General features: G+C 39.7%; 2 protein-coding genes across 2 annotated transcripts in view; both read right to left on the reverse strand.

The window, feature by feature from the left end:
• The window catches only part of LOC307160055 (uncharacterized protein), a 99,586-nt gene that overhangs the window by 21,406 nt on the left and 55,255 nt on the right, over positions 1–22,925 (reverse strand). The window lies entirely within an intron of this gene.
• On the reverse strand, positions 1,966–21,432 carry LOC307160059 (uncharacterized protein). Its single transcript, XM_079873870.1, has 9 exons — positions 21,102–21,432; positions 15,349–15,417; positions 15,165–15,236; positions 13,512–13,586; positions 12,351–12,523; positions 6,388–6,646; positions 5,079–5,221; positions 4,731–4,941; positions 1,966–4,297 (listed from the first exon to the last, which is right to left on the reverse strand). Exons 1-9 carry the CDS (start codon positions 21,118–21,120, stop codon positions 4,191–4,193), a joined length of 1,128 nt encoding a protein of 375 aa, XP_079729996.1. The 5' UTR covers positions 21,121–21,432; the 3' UTR covers positions 1,966–4,190.

Consider the following 22,925-nt stretch of genomic DNA (forward strand, 5'->3'; position numbering starts at 1 on the left):
AGATCGGGGTGTTACAATAACTAGTAGTTTCAATCAATACTCCAGCTTTTACTAATCCCTCAATTGTTTTTCTTATTCCCTCTACTGCTTCACGTTTTAATGGATACTGTTGTTTTCTTGGCAACTGCATTCCTGATTTTACTCTAATTCTAATAGGATTTGCTGATTTTACCAGTCCTACATCTGTATCATGTTTGGACCATAATTGCATGGGTACTTTCTGTTCCATCTCTAACATTAATTCCTCAATTTTTGACCTTGATTCCTGTTTTTCTTTCATATCTACTATTAATTTGGGAGTCCCTATCATGTTAGCTGTGCACAAGATTTTAAGGTGTGTCCTATCTGCTGTTTGAAAAATGAAAGGGTTTTCAGTAGCTTCCCATTGTTTTCCTTTGACTCTTAGCATAATTGGTCCCAAGTCTTTTGCTTGATATCCCTCATTTAGGTACAGAGTAACACGTGGGGTTGAGCCTTCTATTTTAAACCATGTCTTGGTGAAATCACACTCTTCGATGTGCAATGCTGCTCCTGCTGATCCTACAATTAAATAATCTGAGGTCAATTGTACAGTTTGTCCCTGTGTCTTTTCTAACCAGTCTTTTTCCAGTTCTGGGCTTCTAAGGGGATCATACCTCATAGTACAATGAAACTCAGTTTCTGGTAGGCGTGGTTTTCTAAGCTGTTCTTTTATGTACTTTCCCCATTTCTCAAGTATTTCCTTCACTCCACTATCTAGATTCCCTATCCAAAATATACTGGCTTGTGGTTCCTGTAAGGAGCTATTTCCTACGACTGCCATTTGTTTTATGCCAGTGTTATCTATATATATTCCATCTGGGGAGCACCATATTTGTAGATTCAGCTTGCATATGGCGTCCCTACCCAAAAGATTAATTGGGGTTTGTTCGGAAATCAGCACAGGAATTTTTATTTCTGAGTCCTTGATTTTTATGCTGACTGGGGTCGTCATTGGAATTAGCTGCGTTAGTCCCGGGAATCCTACTGTCTTGACATATTTTCCAGACCTAGGGAGGTGAGAGGCGTAATTTGAGCTCAAGCTCGTGAACGTTGCCCCCGTGTCCAGCATCATGGGTATTATTTTGTCCTCTATTTTGACCCGCAGCATAGGTTCTTGATCAGCATTAGATGATAGCATTGGAAGTTGACCCCTACCTGTAGGATTCTCTGGGCATCCCTAGAAGCCTTGATCAGGGCCACGCCATGGATTGACAGGCCCTGATATTTGATGTTGCTGGTTCTGGTGAATCTGCTGCCATGGCTGATGCATCTGACCCTGTGGGGGCCCATTTTGTGGCCATGGGTTTGTGGGGCAGATTCTCTTGGTATGTCCAGGCTGGTTGCATCCCCAGCATACCAGGCCTTGTTGGTAGGTAATCCTTTGTTGATTGTTGTATTGTCTTCCTCTTACTCTTACATTTACATTTTACATTTATTCATTTAGCTGACGCTTTTATCCAAAGCGACTTACAATTGCTATATATGTCAGAGGTCGCACGCCTCTGGAGCAACTAGGGGTTAAGTGTCTTGCTCAGGGACACATTGGTGTCTCACAGTGGATTCGAACCCGGGTCTCTCACACCAAAGGCATGTGTCTTATCCATTGCGCCACCACCCCTTCCTCTTCCTGGCATTGTTCCACTTCTGTTGTCCTGTTGTTCAGGAAGGTTTTAATTCGTTTAATTCCTCCTTTTAATTCGTGGGGTCTTTTATTTAAAGCCGTTACCAACCAGGTGCTAGCTTACCAGGAGCCACACAAAACAAATATAAGCAAAAAGTTGCTTACCTGATTTTATGGCGCGCCTTTGTTTTGTGAGGCCTCTGCCAGCGAGTTCCCCCGGTCACTCCTCGACCCCTTCGCCACTCCTGGCTGGCTCGCCAATTATGTTGTAGCAAATTCTAAGTCCTCAAATCGGGTCTCGAAGAAATCTCTCAAGAGTCGAATTTCCAGGTGTCAGAAGAAGTAACTTTATTGACAAGCAACAAAGTGAGATGCAGCTGTTCATCTGATCTGCAATGGTCAGAACCTCAGGTTTTATACCTTTTCTTATCACTAGGTAGCCAATCAGCTATCGAGATCTCGCTACCGTTAGCGTCATCTTTCCGGAGACATTATTCTATTGGTGGAAAAATCTTTGGTCATACCCATTTTCTAGAACATCTTTGGTCACATGATTCAATGCACCTGCAGTGTTGTCATACCATCCATCATTTTTAATTAACGTTTTTAGTACCATCTTATCAGCTACCTATACACATCTTCTCTCTGAGCTTGTAAGGTACTCTTTCATCCTCACAGACCACTTGACCTAATTCAACCTGATGTATCCTGATTTAACCTGGGTTTTGACTGAGACACAGAAATACAAACTTTTACATGAGGCAAAGGAAAATCTCCAACACATGATAGTTTTTCCATCACATATATATATTATGTATTATATCAATCCACTCCTTCACCGTGGGTGACTCTGGTTTTAACCATTTTCTGGTAATTACTTTTTTACTAGCTGCTAGGAGAATTAACAATAACTTCTTATCATTTCTGTTCCACCTCTCTGCGGGGATATTACCCAAGTATAAAAATTCACAGGTAAAGTCAATCTCTACCCCAAAGACGGCCGTCAGAGCTCCTTTAATCTCTTGCCAGTACTGATTCAATTTCTGACACCCCCAAAACATGTGATAATGGTTCGCTTCCATTTCCCCACATGATCTCCAGCAGCTAGTACCCTTCCCTTGATGGTTTTCTGTGATGGTGTAGTAAAAAACCTAATAACGTTTTTCCAACAAAATTCTCTCCATGTGGCTTTGGATTGCCACTGTGCTTTACAAATTCTCCCCCAGTCTTCATTTGAAATATTTGAGTCTCCTTCCCTTATCCACTTGTCCCTTATATACAGAGTGTTTTCGGGTAGATTTTGGAAAAAACCCTTATACAACTTTGAAATGATCTTATTGAATGATCTTATACTCAGCCCTTGCCAGTACTCCTGGTTTCATTTTACTTTCTAAATAATCCCTAACTTGAAGATATCTATAAAGGTCACTTTGGTTAAGCCCAAATTTCTCCTTTGATTTGAAATCAAAGCTTTGGATTTTACCCTTGTAATAATTTGAGATTCCTAATTTAGCCCAAATACGAAATCGATTATCTATTCTGTTTGGAATGAAATCAGTATCAAAGGCACACCATCTTAATATTCTCGATGCGTCATTCAAACCCCCTATTTTCATTGTCCGACGCCAAATTTTAAATGATACATTGATCAATGGGTTTGTTTCCTTATTCATTCTAGTTCTTAACTTGTTGTCTGCGATGAGGGCAGATAACGGGGACTCTTCCATCATCCCTCGCTCTATTTCAGTCCATTTTGATAAATATACTGGACTACTCCAACAGACTAATGGCCTTAATTGGGCCTCATAATAATAGTATTGTAGGCATGGAAGATTTAACCCACCGTTTTCTTTGCTTAACTGTAGCGTTTTAAATCTTATTCTGGGTTTTTTACCCTGCCATAAAAACCTAGATATTCATTTATTCCATTCAAGAAATTGTTGGTTCGGAATTTCCACCGGAAGTGACTAATAGAGATACAATAATTTTGGTAGAATAATCATTCGCACTGAGTCAACTCTAGAACTTATGCTGAATATGGGGATGAGGTTCCAACGTATTAGATCAGATTTTATTTTCTTAATCAAAGGGCCATAGTTTAAATCAAATAAATCTGAATAGTCTCCCGATATGTTTACTCCTAAGTAATGAATTGATTTAGTATCCCATTTTAAATTATATTTCTCTTTAATTGTGGATCATAATTTAGTGTTAGTACCAGGGTTTTGGAAACATTGAGTTTATAACCCGATATAGCCTCATACCCCTCAAGAAAGTTAAATAGTGTAGGGAGGGACTTTGTGGGTTGGCTCATATATAACAATATATTGTCCGCGAAGAGAGCTAATTTATGCTCTCCCGACTCAATTTCTACCCCTTTAATTGAATGGCTCTGCCTAATCCATTGGCTCAGTGGTTCAATAAATAGGGCAAATAGAAGTGGAGAGATGGGGCAAAGAAAAAAAGAAAAAAAACAAAACACAAAAAAACCCCAACAACAACAAAATACCTTCAACACACTGTCATGGCCATCAGTCATCAAAAAGCATTAATGTTTTTGTGTTTTCTTCTTTACTCTGATTTCATTAAGTTTGGCATTGATGGCTGCACCAATGTTGGAGGTCTTCTCATGAGGCCACTTTTGCAACGTTGCACCTGTGAGACAAATTAATAGAAAACAAAACATAGCTGTTGTTAGGAAGCAAGGTGGCCCACAGTTCATGACAACATATCAAGTTAGATAAATCAGCAGCAGCTGTGGTCTAGTGTTTAGGGTTCCAAATAAAATGAAAATTTTTAGCTTCCAAATGGAACCCCAGAAAGTTGTGAGTTTGATAGGGATTGCAACTATTGTGGTCCTGAGCAAGCTACTTAACCTAAACATACTCCCGGTGGATCAATTTGTATGTAATAATTATATGTAATAATAATAAAAACAACAACAACAACAATAATAATAATAATAACAATAGGGTTTCAGCACTTGGTGGTTGAACCCCTAATTAAACCCTGTAGTGCAGCAATATAATATGGATCAAAGATACTCACTCTAAATAATTACAATACTCTGAACCGATTTGAAACTTACTGTAGATAGCTCCAACTTTCAATTTGTCAAGAGCCTGGTGTTGTGACCCAGAATCCCTGGATCTTCCTCGAAGATTGCTCACAAGTAGCACATCAATTGGGAACACTGCCATCAGGAGCTTTCTCGCAAAACCAGAGGCGGAGTTTGCATTCTGGGCCACAGCCCAAGCCAGTCCGTCAACAAATACATTGGACCCAGGAAAAATTTCCACCTGTTTTTATGAAGAGTACGAAAACAATTTATTATGCAGTGTTGCCATGGGCTGCAATAGTTTTATATAGATACTGATTACCAAATGGTTTATTGAAAAGTGCAGTCTTCATTGCCCAGAATAAACTAGTACACTACCTGTTCTGTAGACACTGCTTTCGGTGGGGAGGGCTCTGTATTACTCTGTGGCAAACATTGTCCACCTTCAAAGTCAGAGCTGACTGATGACGACATTGACGAACACTGGGCCATTTCCTCGTCATTTATCATATGTGGTTGCTCTAGTAAAAAAATAACAAAATAAGATATGATAAAGAAATAGCTTATACCAATTTACCTACTCAACTAACTCCTGTGTGTACATATGCTCATGCATGTTACAGAGGTTTAATGTTTCAGGTTTCTTGCAATTATCAATAATTATGAACTATTACCAATTATTATTATTTTTGTCGTATTATTTATTATCGATGACGCACAGGAGCCCCTGAGCTCCTGGACACGCCCCTACTTGATGACGCACTGGAGCCCCTGAGCTCCTGGACACGCCCCAACTTGATGACGCACTGGAGCCCATTCACATCAGTTTGCTGTCAGTACGTTACTATTAGTTACTACTACATCCTACAGTTTGCTAGCTAGCTATGCCTTCGTCACGGAAATGCGTATTACCTGGATGCGATCACGTACAAAACAGATCGGTGTCCTTATTTAAATTTCCGAAAAACTATCATATCAACAAGAGGTGGATTAATTTTGTGAAGAGCCACCCTGATGGAGAGCTGAGGATCACCGCCAAAACCCGCCTCTGTAGTGATCATTTTACACGGGATAGTTTTATAAACTTTCGTCGGAGACAACTGGGATTCATTGACTGATAATCCGCTGTTACTGGTGAATGTGGCCGAACCGACTATCTCCCGCCTCGGCGATCATCCTCCCGTCGCGCCGACAACTGGTGCCATCGTCGGCAGTGCGTGCCCACCAATGAGTGTAAGTTGCCTTGTGTGCTTATGTTATAATTATAGTAGGTAGTCCAGGCTCGAACATGTATGGCTTTGTAAAACAAATTAAGCTGCTAGGAGCATCCTTTCCGGCTGTATCGGTGACAGTTGAGTGTGGCGAGTCGACGGCAGCGAGCTTTCCCGCGAGTGGGCGTGGTTTGAGTGCAGCCAGCGGACACGCCCCCAGCGTTTGAGAGCAGAGACTACTGCTCATTTTTTCAAGATTTTGATCGCTTATTTTATCATTCAAATTTGGCTGGGTGGCTAATAACAAATTTTTCTGTGGTGTGACAAACTCAGAACACATACCGGTACTTAATTTTGACTTTACAGGGACTTTAAGTGCAAAGACAGTAAAAAATAAACCAAGTTAAGTTTAAATCTAAACCACCAAACAGTTTGATAGCTGATTCACCACAACAGGGAGTAACTGTAATACATGCCTTGAATGAGGGTTTTTCTCAATTGTTTGTTGTGCTTTCTCAAATGTTCGTTGTCATCTCTCAAATGTTTGTTGTCCTTTCTCAAATTTTTGTTGTCCTTTCTCAAATATTTGTTGTCCTTTCTCAAATGTTTGTTTTCTTCCTCCATTTTTTTTAGCAGCCTCTGAGTCTCCATTGAGGTGGTGTCTTGGCACTTATCCACATCCATTTGGGCAACATTTCTCTGTTTTTGGGGAATCATTGTCCTTTTCTTTTGGGTCTGTCAAGGAACAAGAAACAAGAGATGGAGATGATACATATTTGTCTTCTTACCTCTGTAAATGTAAACAGACTGACATAAAATTACTGGCCAGGGGTGCGTTTCCCTAAAGCATCATTAGCTAACTATTGTCGCAAGTTCTGTCGTTATCAGCATTGTTCAACAAGTCGTTGTTTCCCAAAAACATCGCTCCAACGAACATTCGCAAACTGCATAGCAAAGTTGTGTGGTTAGAACGTCAGCTCGTGGAGCGAGTGAGCGCGATCATCTGTTCCCCTTTAATAATAAAGAATAAACGTGAATGAACATCTGAGGGTATATTGAACTTACTGAAACGTATCATATCTCTTCTAATCGCTCATTTTGCGTTTCAATGGTGGAAAGACATCAATAAAACAGCTGGTAAACTATAGGCTATGTCACGTAGCATTTACCTCAGGCAAGTCATTCAGTGTTTACAGCAGGTTAGTCACTCTTTCACTTAAAGGGTCATTTCACCCGTGGAGACATGAATGTGTATTGAAAGTGGGTCATTTATGTAGAAGAAATGTGAAATTATTTTTGAATTTGGAGCTTTCTAGACTGAGAAAAGCCAGAAAATGTATTTTTGGCTTATGTGGATGAAAGACAACAACTCCCAGAATGCACTTGCTTCGCTGCCCTACAAGGCCACTCCCAAGCCACGCCTACCGGTAAGACAGCGCAGTTGAAAACATCAAGGCAAGGCTAGGCTACGAGTGAGTCTCCGTGACGAGTTTGCCCAAAATGTCCGGGATTCGGCTTTTGCGTTCTACAGTCGCCATTCATCATGTTTACTGTGGCGAGCAGGACGAGGCTGAGGGGCGCGGGAGAACGGCGCGAGGCCGGTGGCGTGATTACTGACGACCGACACCTGTGAGGCACTGTTCTCGTATCTCGCACGGAGGAGCAGGTATTTTCTTAGCAATGGTAAAACACTCATCAACCGATCACGCCACCGGCCTCGCGTCTTTCAACCGATCACGCCACCGGCCTCGCGTCTTTCAACCGATCACGCCACCGGCCTCGCGTCTTTCTCCCGCGGCGCTAGCCTCGTCCTGCTCCCTGTATTACTGTGATTACTGATGAGCGCGCCTGTGAGATGCACCGGTCTCATGGGCTATCTCTCACGGAGGTGCGGGTATTTTCTTAGCAATGTTAAAACGCAAATCAACCGATCACTTGTTTAGCATTCATGTAAACATTACATTCAGATTCACCAATCGGGGTGAATTCAGTTAGATTGAAACAAAAGGTGAGCATGTAAACAATGGATGGCGACCGCAGAAAGCAAAAGCTGAATCCCGGACATTTTTGTCGATCTCGACGGCCGGACATGTCCGGGAAATGGAGTATGGTAACCCCTACTACTCAGCTTTCTTCGTCCCTGTTTTCTGCAGGTTTCTGCCGTTGAAATCAAACGCACTCGCACTGATCTGTGATAGGTCTGTTAGCGCATTAGGTCCAACCCCCTATGGGCGGGTTTGAAAGGGTGGATCTAGTGCTTGTAGTCTTAACAGAAATCCCCCCCTCTTACACTTCCTCCTACAATGACGCAAAATGACGATTTTTGCGTCATTGTAGGAGGAAGTGTAAAGAGGTAAATACAGATTTCTCTCGTCTCGGGGGAAAATGAAAAAATGTTGCATGACCATTCAATAGTATGACTGGGTTTCTAACAATGCAAAGCTTAATGCAAATGGGTGAAGTGTCCCTTTAATATTATGCACTATATTAGCCTATACATTATATTTTAGTTAAGCTGTTAGTGATGTCTTGATTATGTAATGTATGTTTAAATAAACCTGTCATGAAAATTACAGCCACTGTGTATAAATTATTATATTTCAACAATGAATTGGAGTAAAAACATCATTTTATAATTAGGTTCAGAAGTTAATGCAAAAACTGCATACAGTGTGTTATTTGGCTGTCAATATTAGGCCCATATTTAAAAAGTAAATAACAACTGTATTTAGGTTAATTATTTTGCCTATTTTGATAAACTTTAATATTGTAGTAATGTTCAATTAAGGGCTCTCTATAGTTTAGTTATATGTAATTGAAATAATTTAAAGACAGACACAATTTATTCAGTAAAACACTGTTTACTAAAAAAGGAATTAATGTTTAGTTATATCCACAATAATTATAGCACTAATTGAGTGATATTTAGGTTTTATGGATTAAATGGCTAAACTGCCAACAACACAGAACTAAAGAGAATTTGACTCCCTGTTCTAAAGATTTACACTAGGGGTGTGCCCGAAGCACAATACCTTATTCGGAAAGGCACGGATAATGGCTTCAAAATGAATAACGAATAATTTTGGTGAATAATATGCGGCTAAGGCTGAAACAGTCACTGCTTGTTAGGGGTGTAACGATACACAAAACTGACGGTTCGGTACGCCCCGCGGTTTTGACATCTTGGTTCGGTGGGGTGGGGGGTTTAGAAAGCTAAAATTGCTTCTTATTTTACAGTGGTTTAATGAACAAATTCTGTCTTTGTCTTTAAATTAATTCAATTACAATTAAACTTTTCGCAAGGATAAAAAAAAAAAAAGATCTGCTAATGCTGTAAACTATATAGGGAGCCCACACATTACTATAACCTTAAAGGGATACTCCACTTTTTTTGGAAATAGGCTCATTTTACAACTCCCCCAGAGTTAAACAGTTGAGTTTTACCGTTTTCGAATCCATTCAGCCGATCTCCGGGTCTGGCAGTACCACTTTTAGCATAGCTTAGCATAATGAATTGAACCGGACAGGACCATTAGCATCTCTCTCAAAAAAATGAACAAAGGCCCTGTCCCAAATGGCACACTCCGGACTTGTGGACTTCCTCAGAGTCTACACTTTGGTGACGTCATGTAGTGCAGACCTATAGGGCCCCTGGCGCGAGTCCACGAGGGCGCATTGAGAAGTATTTTTGGGACAGACTCGATCATCACGCCGGAAATAACGGCCTGGTTGTTGTTGGACAGGAGAAATCACATTTTTGCACTCCGACGTCTTATCTGCATGTCAACTACACAGCCTAATTTTACAGTTCTATATTTTGATATTGTGCATATCACATGGGCATTAGACAATAGATATATCATGCTTATTTAAATTATGTATACAGTTGTAGCCTACATAATAATACATAATGTTCCATTTGAACTAAGATTACAATTTTAAAACATAATTTAAACATAATTTTTTTCAATTTACATGTTTCAATATTCATACTGTGTAAATGACTCAGTAAAGCCCTGCCATTCGGTTCTATTTTTTTTTTTAATGAATCATAATGCGATCGTATTATTAATGTTTTGAGACATCAACCACTGGTCGATGACCATAATGTTTGTATAAACTGTAGGTAACAACTGGTAAAATGTACATTTAGGTCATAAAAACCGTAATATTTTCTTCTCAGACTTATGTCAACAATTATCCGTGAGTGAAATCTCCTCCCATCTGTTGTCTGATTGGCCTTTCGCAAGGATTCCTGGGTAGTTAAAGTGCGTGGAGCCTGCTTCTATGCGGGCTTCGCGGAAGACCGCTTCAAGGGTACAGAGGGGGCGCTGCTGAGCACACCTCAGAGCGGTAAAATGCTGAATGGGACAGCCTACGGACTCGTAGACTCAGCGAGCACGCGCAATTCAAGTCCATGAGACCGAAAGTCCGCATGAAGTGCGCCATTTGGGACAGGGCCAAAGAGTTTAGATATTTTTCCTATTTAAAACTTGACTCTTCTGTAGTTACATCGTGTACTAAGACCGACGGAAAATGTAAAGTTGTGATTTTCTAGGCTGATATGGCTAGGAACTATACTGTCATTCCTGCGTAATAATCAAGAAACTTTGCTGTCATACCATGAGTCCAGCAGGCGTAATGATATGACGCAGCGCATGCCGGCTGATAATAGGCTACTGAGCTGGGAACTATTATCAGGTGCTGCGTCATATCATTACGCCTGCTGGACTCATGGTACAGCCGCAGAGTTTCTTGATTATTACGCAGGAATGACAGTATAGTTCCTAGCCATATCAGCCTAGAAAATCACAACTTTACATTTTCCGTCGGTCTTAGTACGCGATGTAACTACAGAAGAGTCAAGTTTTAAATAGAAAAAATATTGAAACTCTTTGTTCATTTTTTTGAGAGAGATGCTAATGGTCTTGTCCGGTTCAATTCATTATGCTAAGCTATGCTAAAAGTGGTACTGCCAGACCCGGAGATCGGCTGAATGGATTCGAAAACGGTAAAACTCAACTGTTTAACTCTGGGGGAGTTGTAAAATGAGCCTATTTCCAAAAAAAGTGGAGTATCCCTTTAAAGGTTAACAACAGAGCCTAGACTTTTAGCCTAATTTCAGATACTATTTATTTTTAGATATAATAATCAACACTCAACACATTGTATGAAAACATGTAAACTGCACATAAGGCAGTTTTCTCATTAACTTATGTTTTTTTACTCTAATTCGTTATTGAAATATAAATATTTACACAGTTGCTGTCATTTTCATGACAGATATTTAAAACATAGGCTACATTAAATAATCACGATTAACATGTAAAGTAAAAATTATTATATAGGCTAGTATAGTGCATTTATTTAGTGCAAGAGTTAATTTAGGAACCAACAAGCTGTGGGCACTGAATGACTCGCCTGAGGTAAATATAAGGCTATGTGACAAACTAAGACGTTTTATTGGCGTCTTTCGCTGCTGAAACACTGATCAATTGATTACACAAGTTATGATGCCTTTCAGTAAGTATACTGTATTTTTTTTTTTACATACCTTCAGGTGTCCATTCATGTTTATTCTGTAACTGAGTTAGAGAATCGCGTTTACTCGCGCTCCGCGCTGCTGCTTTAAATTAAAGGATTAGTTCACCCCAAAATGAAAATTTCCTAATAATTGACTCACCCCAATGCCATCCAAGATATCCATGTCTTTCTTTCCTCAGTGGAAAAGAAATTAAGTTTTTTGAGGAAAACAGGATTTTTCTTCGAATAATGGACTTCAATGGACTCCAACGTTTTGAAGTCCAAATCAATGCAGTTTCAAATGTCTTTGAAGTGCTTCAACGGGCTGTGCACTATCGCAGCTGAGGAAGGGGGTCTTATCTAGCGAAACGATAGGTCATTTTCTAAAAATAATAATAATTTATATACTTTTTAACTTGTTCGGATTGAGCTGATGCACCGGGAACTACGTCATCACGTTGAAAGGTCACGCTCGATGTCGCTGGCGCGGCGGAAGTACCCATAGATGGAAGTACCTCCCCACTGTTTACAAAGCGAGGGAGGATAGTTTTCAGTGGGGCGGTACTTCCATCTAGCGGTACTTCCGCCGCGTGTTTTATACATGTTTTATACTGTGTTTTATTACATGTCTTAATATGATGGACATTCATATTAAATTTGCATTATTTTCCTATGTTTTACTTCATCAAAAAATATATGGCTTTAGTTGTTTGTAGGACATATATGATTAAACATACATTAATATTATGCAATTTATATATGTGTTTTTTGCAGCATATATGTCTCTTACAATATTCTGTTGGAACATATAAGAATCACAGGTTTTTTTTAGCAAACCTTTTCCATGATATGGGTGCTTTTTCTCATAAGCATCTAAGCGTCTCTCAAAACTATTAAGGCGTTCGTTTAAACGTACCTCAATGGCGTTCAATTTGGTCTTTAAAGCGTCCTGTATCATTCCGAATGTGTGTTCAATGTCTGTTTTGGGTTGAGATTCCTGTCTGTGATTCCCGTCTGTAAATTTATCAAATGATTCTATCAGATCATCACTCCAGATCTGAACATCATCATCATCATCCACGGCACCATCTGTTGAGAAAAAGATTGGGGGAAATAAAAAAAATAGGATGATGTATGCATTAAAAGCATAGGCGTAATTTGCGGGTGGGACATGTCCCCACCACTTTTTGCCAGGGTTGATATTGTCCCCACCACTTTTTAAAACATCTCGTGGCACGAATGTACCAATTCTACAAATAAATAAAACATCTCCAGTTAACTGGCAGAGCATTCATTTCGTTCGTTTTTTAAATAAGAGACGTTCGTTCATTTTTTAAATCAAGTGATCAAAGTGCTCGTTGCCTCTGCGATCAGTGGCGCGGATACAGTGTTTTCTCGTGCGGCTCGCGCACTCGCCGCACTGTCTTCACTCGGACGCAGGCTTCAATCTGTTGCGGATACTCTCTATTCGTTCTGGTGAAATCACAAAACATAATGCACACAAACGTGTCCCTGCTTGATATACAACCACTGATGAACATAATCGGTTTTGATGAGAAAAAAAAAAGTATACGAGAAAAAAAAAAAAACTACACGAGCGCGGATTAGAACCCAAAACCTCTGACACAGTTGGCGATAGTTCTACCACTAGACCATTAAGGTAAGCTACATGATAGTTAAATAGGCAGATCTATGTATTTATTCACACGAAAATTCTTGGTCCTGACAAAATATATTAGGTTACATCTGATTAAATGACAAACCCCAAATGATTAAACCCCATGTAGCCTACTATTTAAATCGATTGCTGGACATCGTAATGTTATTGTACATATATCTGATTTAGCATTTTATAGGCAAACCCCCACTCCACCTGTCCCACCCACTTTTTAAAACAAAGTTACGCCACTGATTAAAAGATAAAATTATTTTATGTGTATTTTTTCAACGCATCAATACGGTTCACAATGTTTGATAAGCCTTCTAGAAATACACACAAGGAAGTTTTAAACTAAAATCAACAAGCCATAATAGCAAATAGTATATTGGTTGATAATGTCGAATTACAAACACTTACTGATTGGTGCAATGTGCGTGTCGTCTTGCAGAGGTGAATGTACTAATGCTATGACAGTGTCCCGTTTCGGTTGGGCTGGTAAAAAAAAAAAAAGAGTGAGAGGAGAAACAAAGAAAATAAGATATATTTTTTTTACTTGTGCACAACACAGTATAAGCACGAATGAAGCATATGTGTTCACACACACACACACACACACACACACACACACACACACACACATAGGGGAGACCGGGTATGGTTGTAACACTTTTTGCTTCAGTAACTATAACTCACTGAATTTTATAGCTAGAGTTCTCAAACTTTTATACAAAGTACCCACATGTATTCACTACAAATGGCACCAATTCAATCCTCTACAAAAATATCACAGACCTCGTGAGTTGGTGTCAAATACATGATGTACCTTCGTTACAACCTACCCCAATTCCGGGGTAGGTTGTAACACATGCTGGGGTAAGTTGTAACAATTACACAAAAGAAGCAAAAATGGATGCCACACTATAAGATATGCTTCAAAAACAGGTTTATTGACATAAAAGAACAATGTCTCACTCCCTCTCTGGAACATACTGTCTGATTAACTTGTGTGTGTGTGTATGTAAATGTGTCTACTTGAACGAACTTACTTAAAAGTATACTTGATAAACATACTACAATTTGTAACAAAAAACAATATCTGTGTGTGTGTGTCTTCTTAATCAGAGTCACAGTGCTGACAAATGAATGCCGGTAACCCTGGAGTGCAGGATTTATGGGCCCAGAGACTGCATAGGGCACATTTTACCCAGACCTCCTTCTGATCTGACTGACTTGCCCTTCTTTGTGACCTCATCAGATGCCTTTTTTAAAAGACTGGTGTTACGGATCAACTGGGGATCATGTTAACTGGGGGAACGCGCGTGCACACAGATAGTTTTACCTGGATGATCCCCAGTTGATACGTAACAACTGGCAGTCACACCTCGGTCTTTCTTTTCCACTGCCTAGGCATTCTATAAAAAATTTAAAATCAATCAGTTGTATGATAGGGGATGGTTGTAACACTTTTTCAAGAAGTGTTACAACCCACCCCACCCATGTCAGTCACTCTTTAGCTAGCTGTATTAGCATACTGGTTTGAAACTTGCAGGGGAAAACTCGAAAACTGCATCACATGTTGCCTAAGAAACTACATTTTAATCTAATATAAGTCAAACTATTTTATCTGCAATAGTTTAGATACTAGATAAAAAATAGTCTTGGTCAAAAAAAACCTTACCTCAAAATATTTTTTTTTTCTCTATAAATTCAGAATGTCGGTTTCCAGACTTGACAAGCACCATGCGGTATCAGGGAGGCACTAGGTAATTAGTGAAACGATCACATGACTCCAATCTTATCCCCAAGTGGTGGAAATAGTGGTGTTACAACTCTCCCCGTGTTACAACCATTCATGCCCCGGAGCAGGTTAGCCGTGCAGCGTAAGATACCATGGCGACGAACACCGATTAAAGCCAAGCTACTTTCATAGTACCTAAAACCCAGGGTTGGCGGAAACTAAACTGAAACATAGCTGGCTAGCCACCTAAACCGGCTTCATGGTACAGGCCCCAGGTCTCCTACGTTGTGCAAACGGTTCAGTTTTAGGAAGCAAAATACACCAACACTTACAATGAACAAGGACGTCTGCGCTCTCTAGCGAAGGTGCCTGTGCTGGTACAGTGCTGAACCACTGACTCGGATCTACTGGTTTAAAAAAACAAAAACAAAAAAAAAACATGTGTGATTATACATCACACACACACACATACAAACAATATGCAACATTTAAACATAAAAAGTAATTATTCCGTACCAATCGCTTGATTCAGGAAATTATTCTCATCAAGAAGATTGTTTAAATTTACACCACCAGTCGCATCACCTGAAGTAACAGTTGTGGCAAAAACAATTAAACAATCATCATCATCATCACTGAAACACCAAGAATCAAACTGTATTTTAAAATATATTTATTCTCTTGCAAGAGGCTTAAGGGCGGGTGTACACGGTGCGAGTTCGGACCAAGCGTGCCGCACAAGCCCTGAAAAGTGAAGCCAAAACGTCTCGATCGCCTCCCGGTGACTGGTCCTCTAGGTCATAAGCCCTGCCTCCCCGTGTTATTCAACGGGACGCGAGACCAACTAAACAATTAAATTACACTTCAAATATCTTTTTCCAAAGGTGGTTTCTGTCGTTTTTATCACGCTGATGTAAGTTCAAGTGTTAGCCTAGAAATCTAGACGCACCCTAGCGGCAGCAAAATGTATTTTGCATCCAGGGTAGTCTAGCAACTCTCCATAGACTTTCGAGCTGCAAAAACCTACATTGGGTCAGGCCAATCACGTCGTGTATAGAGTAGGCGGGGCGGGCTTAACATAATGACGACAGAGTTGCGACGGTTCCCTGCTACTACTCGAAAACAAAGAATGACGGCTGCTGCTGGAGAACAGCGGTCTTTCGAATCGGCTTTGGCCGCGACTCTGGAGGACTTGGAGTTAAGCTTTTCTTTGAGAAAAGAGCAAAGAACGGCACTTAAGTCATTCTTTAAACAGGAAGATGTGTTCGTAGTTTTGCCGGCCAGATATGGCAAAAGTTGAATCTATCAACTAACGTTACTGTAGCTCCACTGTTGGGAAAACGCTCTGGTTGGTTGAAGCGCTCCTATTGCATGCAGAGGGAATTTGAAAGACTTTTGAAAGAATCTGAAAGAATTTGGTGAGTTGCCAGACCTAACATCTTGATGTAGGTCTGGCTTGCCAGGCTATTCAAGTGTGTGTTTCAAAAATAAGTTGGTTTTTAGTTAGTTACGTGGTGTAACGTCATGATTGACAGGTTCTCTGAGCGAAGTAGTCACTGAAGCACCAACGGACATTTTTTTCGGGATCTTCGGAGGACTGAGGAGATTGTATTTACTTTATTTTAACAAGCCTCTTGTCGTACTGCAATCGATTTTTAAAAAAGTGTGCAGAATGCACTCTCCCTGAGTGAGGGTGGAGCGTTGATTTTGCGGCTTTACTTCCTGCTCACGAGTCACTATAGAGCTGGTAAGTCCCGCCCATCCGTAAAACCCCACTGGACCTCTAGGTTGAAAAATCGTCAATGCAAGTGAATGTGAGAAAATAATTATTTTCTGGTCCCGTTTGAATTTTGCCATGAATGTGAACATATGTTGTTTGTGAATTTTTAATATAATGTTTTGTGTGAAGAATGCTACAATTTAGCGGGTAGAAGTTTGATACGGTTAGACTTTGTGTGAGAGCACTTTGTGGACTACAACTCTTCGCTGCTTTCAGACGGGAATCTGAAGAAAGAACAGCCCATTTGGTTTGAATGGTGACATTTGGGTACTAAACACACAGGCATCTCGATCTGTCTCCATAGATTATCGCAGCATTAGCACCGTGATTTGACAAGTGGAGGGAAAATGTGTTATGGGGTGACGTCACATAGGCGACATGTAGTCTTTCTCGTTATGTCTTTTCCACAACTGCTAGCCAAAGAATCATACCATATACTGTCAAACTCGTAACATGAAAAATTCTATAAAAAATTCACAGACGACATATGTTCACATTCATGGCACAATTCAAACGGGACCGGGAAAATAATTATTTTCTCACATTCACTTGCATTGACGATTTTTCAACCTAGAGGTCCAGTGGGGTTTTACGGAAGGGGCGGGACTTACCAGCTCTATTGCGCAGACTCAAGTTCCAATATGTCAGCGCCATATCGGGACCATGATCGGGACACTGGCGGCTTCATTTCTCACCAATGGAAGAGAGCGAAGGGGCGTCGTCCATCTTTTTTTTACAGTCTATGGTTCGGACACTCGGGAGGTCGTGAGATAATGCACACGTTGCGAGTCAGTTTAACTGATAATCGCGTCAAAGCAGCTGGTACACGGCACGACTGTCCTGCACGAATTTGATCCCGAGCCGGCAGCAATCACGTGAGCTTTCGCGCTAAACACAGAGACCGTCAATGTTGCATGCAGGCAAAGCTTCAGATAGAAAAATGACAGAAATGTGTGTGCAAATGATTTGTTGAAAAGCACAGAACAGTAGCCTTTCCTTTCAACATAAAAACTAGAGAGAGAGAGTGAGAGAGTGTGAGAGAGTGTGTGTGTGTGTGTGTGTGTGTAACAGTGTATGCGCACGCCATCGACGTGGTATGATTTGGCAATATAGTCCGTGAGGCGGGCAGAAAATTGGTATCAAAAAGGGCACCAATTCTAATGTTTATTTTTCAAAACAGGCATGCCCCCTGACCACAAAAATGCATGATAGCAGTGCCATGTAGGTAGCTTAAGGTATGAAAATGACAAATTTTACATTTAAACGTGCTGAAAAAATATAATTATGCAAAATAAATCTCAACATTGATAAACTGTATTATATTGACATATCTATTGCTTTAGATCTCTTTTATGATGATATATATTATTAAATAAAGTAAAATAAAATCATAATATAGCCTCTTTAGGACAGAAAATATACAAAGAACTAAGGAAAATATAACACAATTTTGAAATTTTATTAACACAAAATAATATTTTGTGCAAATATGGTTCAATATACCAACATTTTTAGGAAAATATTTTCATGAACATCCACCTAGTTGGATATTAGCCCCAAGAAGAACTTTTAAAGAAAACTAAACCACAAGTCAAGTGTATCAAATCCTAGAGTGTACAAATGAGCAGCTTTAAGAACCCCTTAGTCACATACAGGTAACAAAGTTATTCAGTGTCTGTCCCAGATAGCAACATTGTTTCGGCCCAGATCCGGCCCACATCTGGAACTTGTGGAATGCGGATCTGGCCCACATGCAGCGTGGAATGATGGCACTTGGGCGCATCACTCCTGTTTGCCAGATCTGGGCCACAAGCAGGCCATAGCAATGCCACATATCAGCCAAGAGCAAAGAAATAAACCAGAACTGGACCTTATCTGAGCCGCAAAACCTGTGTATATTAAATATGGAGTCATTTCAGCCTTAATAAGCCTGTTAACAAGCAGAATCACTGAAGGAAAGACGAGAACAGAAAAAGAGACGAGCAGAAACACAAGAACTACAACTGACTTCAGCCATAGTCTTAGATGAAATCAACTGAAGAGAAAAGAAGACATTAAATCTGTGAAGATCTCAGCAGAGGAGGATTAAACAACTCCACAAACAGCATTACCAGCTTCACTTATTACTAACCAGACTGACTTTATTTCTGTCAGACGTCTACAGAAGTTTTATTGAGAATTAACAGAGGTTTAACTCTAATGTGTTTCATTTGAAGTCACCATAACAGTGATTAGTGTTTCCATAAGTTGGGCTCTTAACACTTATTATATCTTATGTCTTTTTTGGCCGCTGTGACTGTGTTTGTCAGACACATTTGCAGCAGCAAATAAAGCTAAAGTGAAATGAGATCAGGTGATGATGGTTACCTGTTGATGGATTTATAATCATCATGAAATAGACTGATTCACTGATGTCTTTTGAATCTAACAATTGTGTTGTTCCATTAATATTTCCACATCACAAACCCTGTGTTACTGCAGCATGAGATCCAGCAATATTATAACAATCAGTTAGATTTTAACAAACATGAGCATGCAAAAGTCAGTTTAATATGACACACACAGACATCAACAATCAGCGTATGAATCTCAACAATGGTGACAATCAAAAGTACCTTGCTGCAATGCATGCTGGGTACCAGCAAAGTACAAAACTCCCAGCATGCATTGCAACATGAATAACTTATGCAGCTGAATTGTCCTTTAATTTTGTTTAATTCTAAATATTTTGTTTTATTTTTTGCTGTTGGTTTAGTTGTGAATTAGTAGCTTTTCAGTGATGTTCTGAATTATTCTGTTTATCTAAATATTTGTGATTGTCACATGTGGGCCGGATCCGCATTCCACAAGTTCCAGATGTGGGCCGGATCTGGGCCGAAACAATGTTGCTATCTGGGTGTCATCATTATCTTAATCCCCACCAATGTCAATGTCACTTTCCATTACATCATTCTGCTCTCTGTTGTCACAATCCAGTTTGCATAGGTCTGTACACTTAAGACCATTAGCTAGACAGGTACACTTTGGAAGAGTGCATGTGTGTGTACATTTGCACAATATGAAGGCAAGCACTGCCTCTGGAGCTGCTGGGCCAATCATCCAGTCCACCTCCAGGTCGCCATTCTTAATCCACCCCTCTGGGTCCTCTTCAGTGCAATGTATTAAACACTTGTTTTAAATTTTAGGCCGTTTCTTTTTAGGAGATCTCTCTTCCTGAGCCTTTTACATATTTCTGCAAGCAGTAAATTAATTTGATGTTTATTGTCTGCCTTCAGGAGTATAATATAGTAAATGTCTCCTTATGTGTGTTTCTGCATGTGTGTGCATCTATTATAAAGATATCTCAAGCACCAGTACATGGACAGTCAACAAATGTACAATTTGGGCAATTAGCATTCACTTCACTTGTTGTTTAGTTATCCATGGTAATTAGCATACAATGAATTGACTTGATAGATTAATCAATAATTGTATAATATATTGTTACATGGAGGCATATACTGACTGGTCTTCAGTTTAAAACAATGAGTGAAAGCTGTACACCAGTATGTTTTATGCAGAAAAATAATCATAATAACTATATTATTGAAACAAGTTAAAGTTTTGACAATATTACAACCTGGATATCACCAAGTATAAATGTTTTGGTCCCAAAAATAATGAATTAAAGAAATGACTGAGTTTACGTGGAATGCGACAAATTTTGGGAGGGTCATACATAAAATTGGTGATTTTTGTACCTTAAGCTACCCACTAAGAATTGCTATCATGCATTTTTGTGGTCCAGGGACATCCCTCTGTTGAATAAAAAAGAGCAACATCGGTGCCCTCTTATGATACTAATTTCTGAAATTTGGGGGTTTGCCTCACAGACTAATAGGGGACAGCTGGTGAAAATCGGGCCGACTCCCTGAATTTTTTAAACATGTTTAAAAATTATCGGGAGGTGCTTGTAACGTGGTCGGCTCGGCTCGTAATTCCTCTCACACGCTGCGAGCCGCGACCATGCGAGCATCACCGATTCCACTCGATTTCTCCCGAGTGAAAAAAATAATCTGCGAGCTCGTAAAAACAGCAAAAATCGCACCGTGTACGCCCGCCTTGGCAAGACCTGACAACCAGCCCAGGATATTCCCTTCTTATACTCCTTCAAAGTCTTTTCTGTGTAGTTTTCCACTCAACCAGCATGGCCACACATCACATTTAGAATAAAATGACCCCTCTAATCCCCCTTGGCTAAATTATCTTCTAAAGAGTTAAAGGTTCTTAATCATTTGTCTTACTGTGTGTGTCTTGCTTACGCCAGATGCACAAACATACATAAATTCCAGAAGAGAAATGAATGCTTAAAACCACATAATGTCTAAGAAAGTTAATGAAAAAAAAGTAAAATATCAGTTGTTCTACAACATAACGCAATAGAACAGTGACTCTCGTATAAATAAATAAAGGTTCTTAACAACATTACTAAATTATAAAAAACACTTACTGTAAGAATAGGCATTCATCTTCTTGTGAAGTACACACGTTTCCAAAAACGAAATGCAGCGAGGAAAATAGTTTGAGAAGGAGACAGAGCAGACACGACACGAACTGCTGACACCGCTGACACGAACTGCTTGGTTAGATTACTGATGAAATGATCCCAATTTTATACAGAAACACTGGATGGTCAAAAGTGGTAAATATGTCACTTCCTGAGTTGTGCAAGAGAATAAGAATGCCCGTGAAGTGTGTCCATTCTATACCAGAAGATACACAAATGTGATGAGGACAGGAAAAACGCTGCTACATCACCTGCCAAAATAATCTGCTCCATCAAAAAAGCAAAACTATTGGGGGAAAATCTATTGAGCTCGATTAGAGGAATCAAGGCAGGATCTAAAATTGTTCAGAGGGGAAAACTATATGCCTTTAGTTGTTTGTAGGACATATATGATTAAACATACATTAATATTATGCAATTTATATGTATTTTTTGCAGCATATATGTCTCTTACAATATTCTGTTGGAACATATAAGAAACACATATTTTTTAGCAAACCTTTTCCATATTCCATATGGGTGCTTACACATGTATTTAGCAGACACTCTCTCTCTCCCCCTCTCTCGCATATATGACTCACACACAAACATCCGGAAGGAAATCCGGAAGGACCCACCCAATGCATTCCTTTCCACACACACACACAAACACACAAACACATTTTTATCCAATAAGAACATCAGTCAGATTTGATTTCATATTGACTCTAATCAGTTTGATCATAGTGTGCATGGACACAATAATCTAAAAGTCATGACTGGAAATGTATCAAGATATTTTCTATTAGACAAGCTCTATACATTATTTTGCTTTAATTAGATTTTCTTGTCACCGTGTAAACAACCAAGTTACAATTAATAAAGACGAAGTGTCTGAGTTTGACCATGCAGGGCAGATCTCTATGTCTATTATAGGCTTTGAGTGGCCTGGTCGTTTTTCCAACATAGGCCAAGCCGCACGGGCATTTGAGCAAATAGATAACATTCTTTGTGTTACAGGTGATCACACCTTTGATGTCATAGAGTTTTCAGTTTCCAGAGTCAACTGTATTGTCCAATACTCACCTCTTGGCAGAGATTTTGAATCCATCATTAAAAAACATTGGCACATCATTGACTCTGATCCAGCACTTAAATGTTTCACCACATCACCCCGCATTGTGTATAAGAGAGCACCTAATCTCAAAAACATGTTGGTGAGAGCTCATCTTCCACCATTGACTCCACCACATTTTTTGCAGTCTATTCCCTTTGGGAATTATAGATGTGGCAACTGCCCTCAATGCAACTTTACTCATAAAACTTCCACCTTTAATCACCCACGTACTGGAAAACTCTATGACATCAAAGGTGTGATCACCTGTAACACAAAGAATGTTATCTATTTGCTCAAATGCCCGTGCGGCTTGGCCTATGTTGGAAAAACGACCAGGCCACTGAAAACAAGAATCTCAGAACACAGATCAAATATTCGTAACCATGACATCAAAAGTCCAGTAGCGGTGCATTTTTCACAAGCCTCTCATAACGTTTCCTCTCTTAGATATTGCGGCATTGAACTTGTGAAACAGCCCTCCCGTGGAGGAGATGTAAATTGTCTGTTACTCAAAAGAGAAGCATTCTGGATCTATACCCTGGACACTTTAGCTCCAAAAGGGTTGAATGAAGATTTTGACCTGAGGCCATTTTTGTAAATAATTTCTGTAAATAACTCCTGTCAAGATTGTAAATATTGTGATATCGTTTTGCTGCCTTGATAGATGATAT

The sequence above is a fragment of the Squalius cephalus genome, assembly GCF_949319135.1.
Source record: "Squalius cephalus genome assembly, chromosome: 6".
In the NCBI taxonomy this organism is placed as follows: domain Eukaryota; kingdom Metazoa; phylum Chordata; class Actinopteri; order Cypriniformes; family Leuciscidae; genus Squalius; species Squalius cephalus.

Coding starts and splice junctions, on each gene's coding strand:
- LOC307160059 (XM_079873870.1), bottom strand. Junction 13,587..15,164: donor CGCAGACGTCCTTGTTCATT/GTAAGTGTTGGT, acceptor TTTTTTTACCAG/CCCAACCGAAACGGGACACT. Junction 4,942..5,078: donor AAGCAGTGTCTACAGAACAG/GTAGTGTACTAG, acceptor TCATAAAAACAG/GTGGAAATTTTTCCTGGGTC.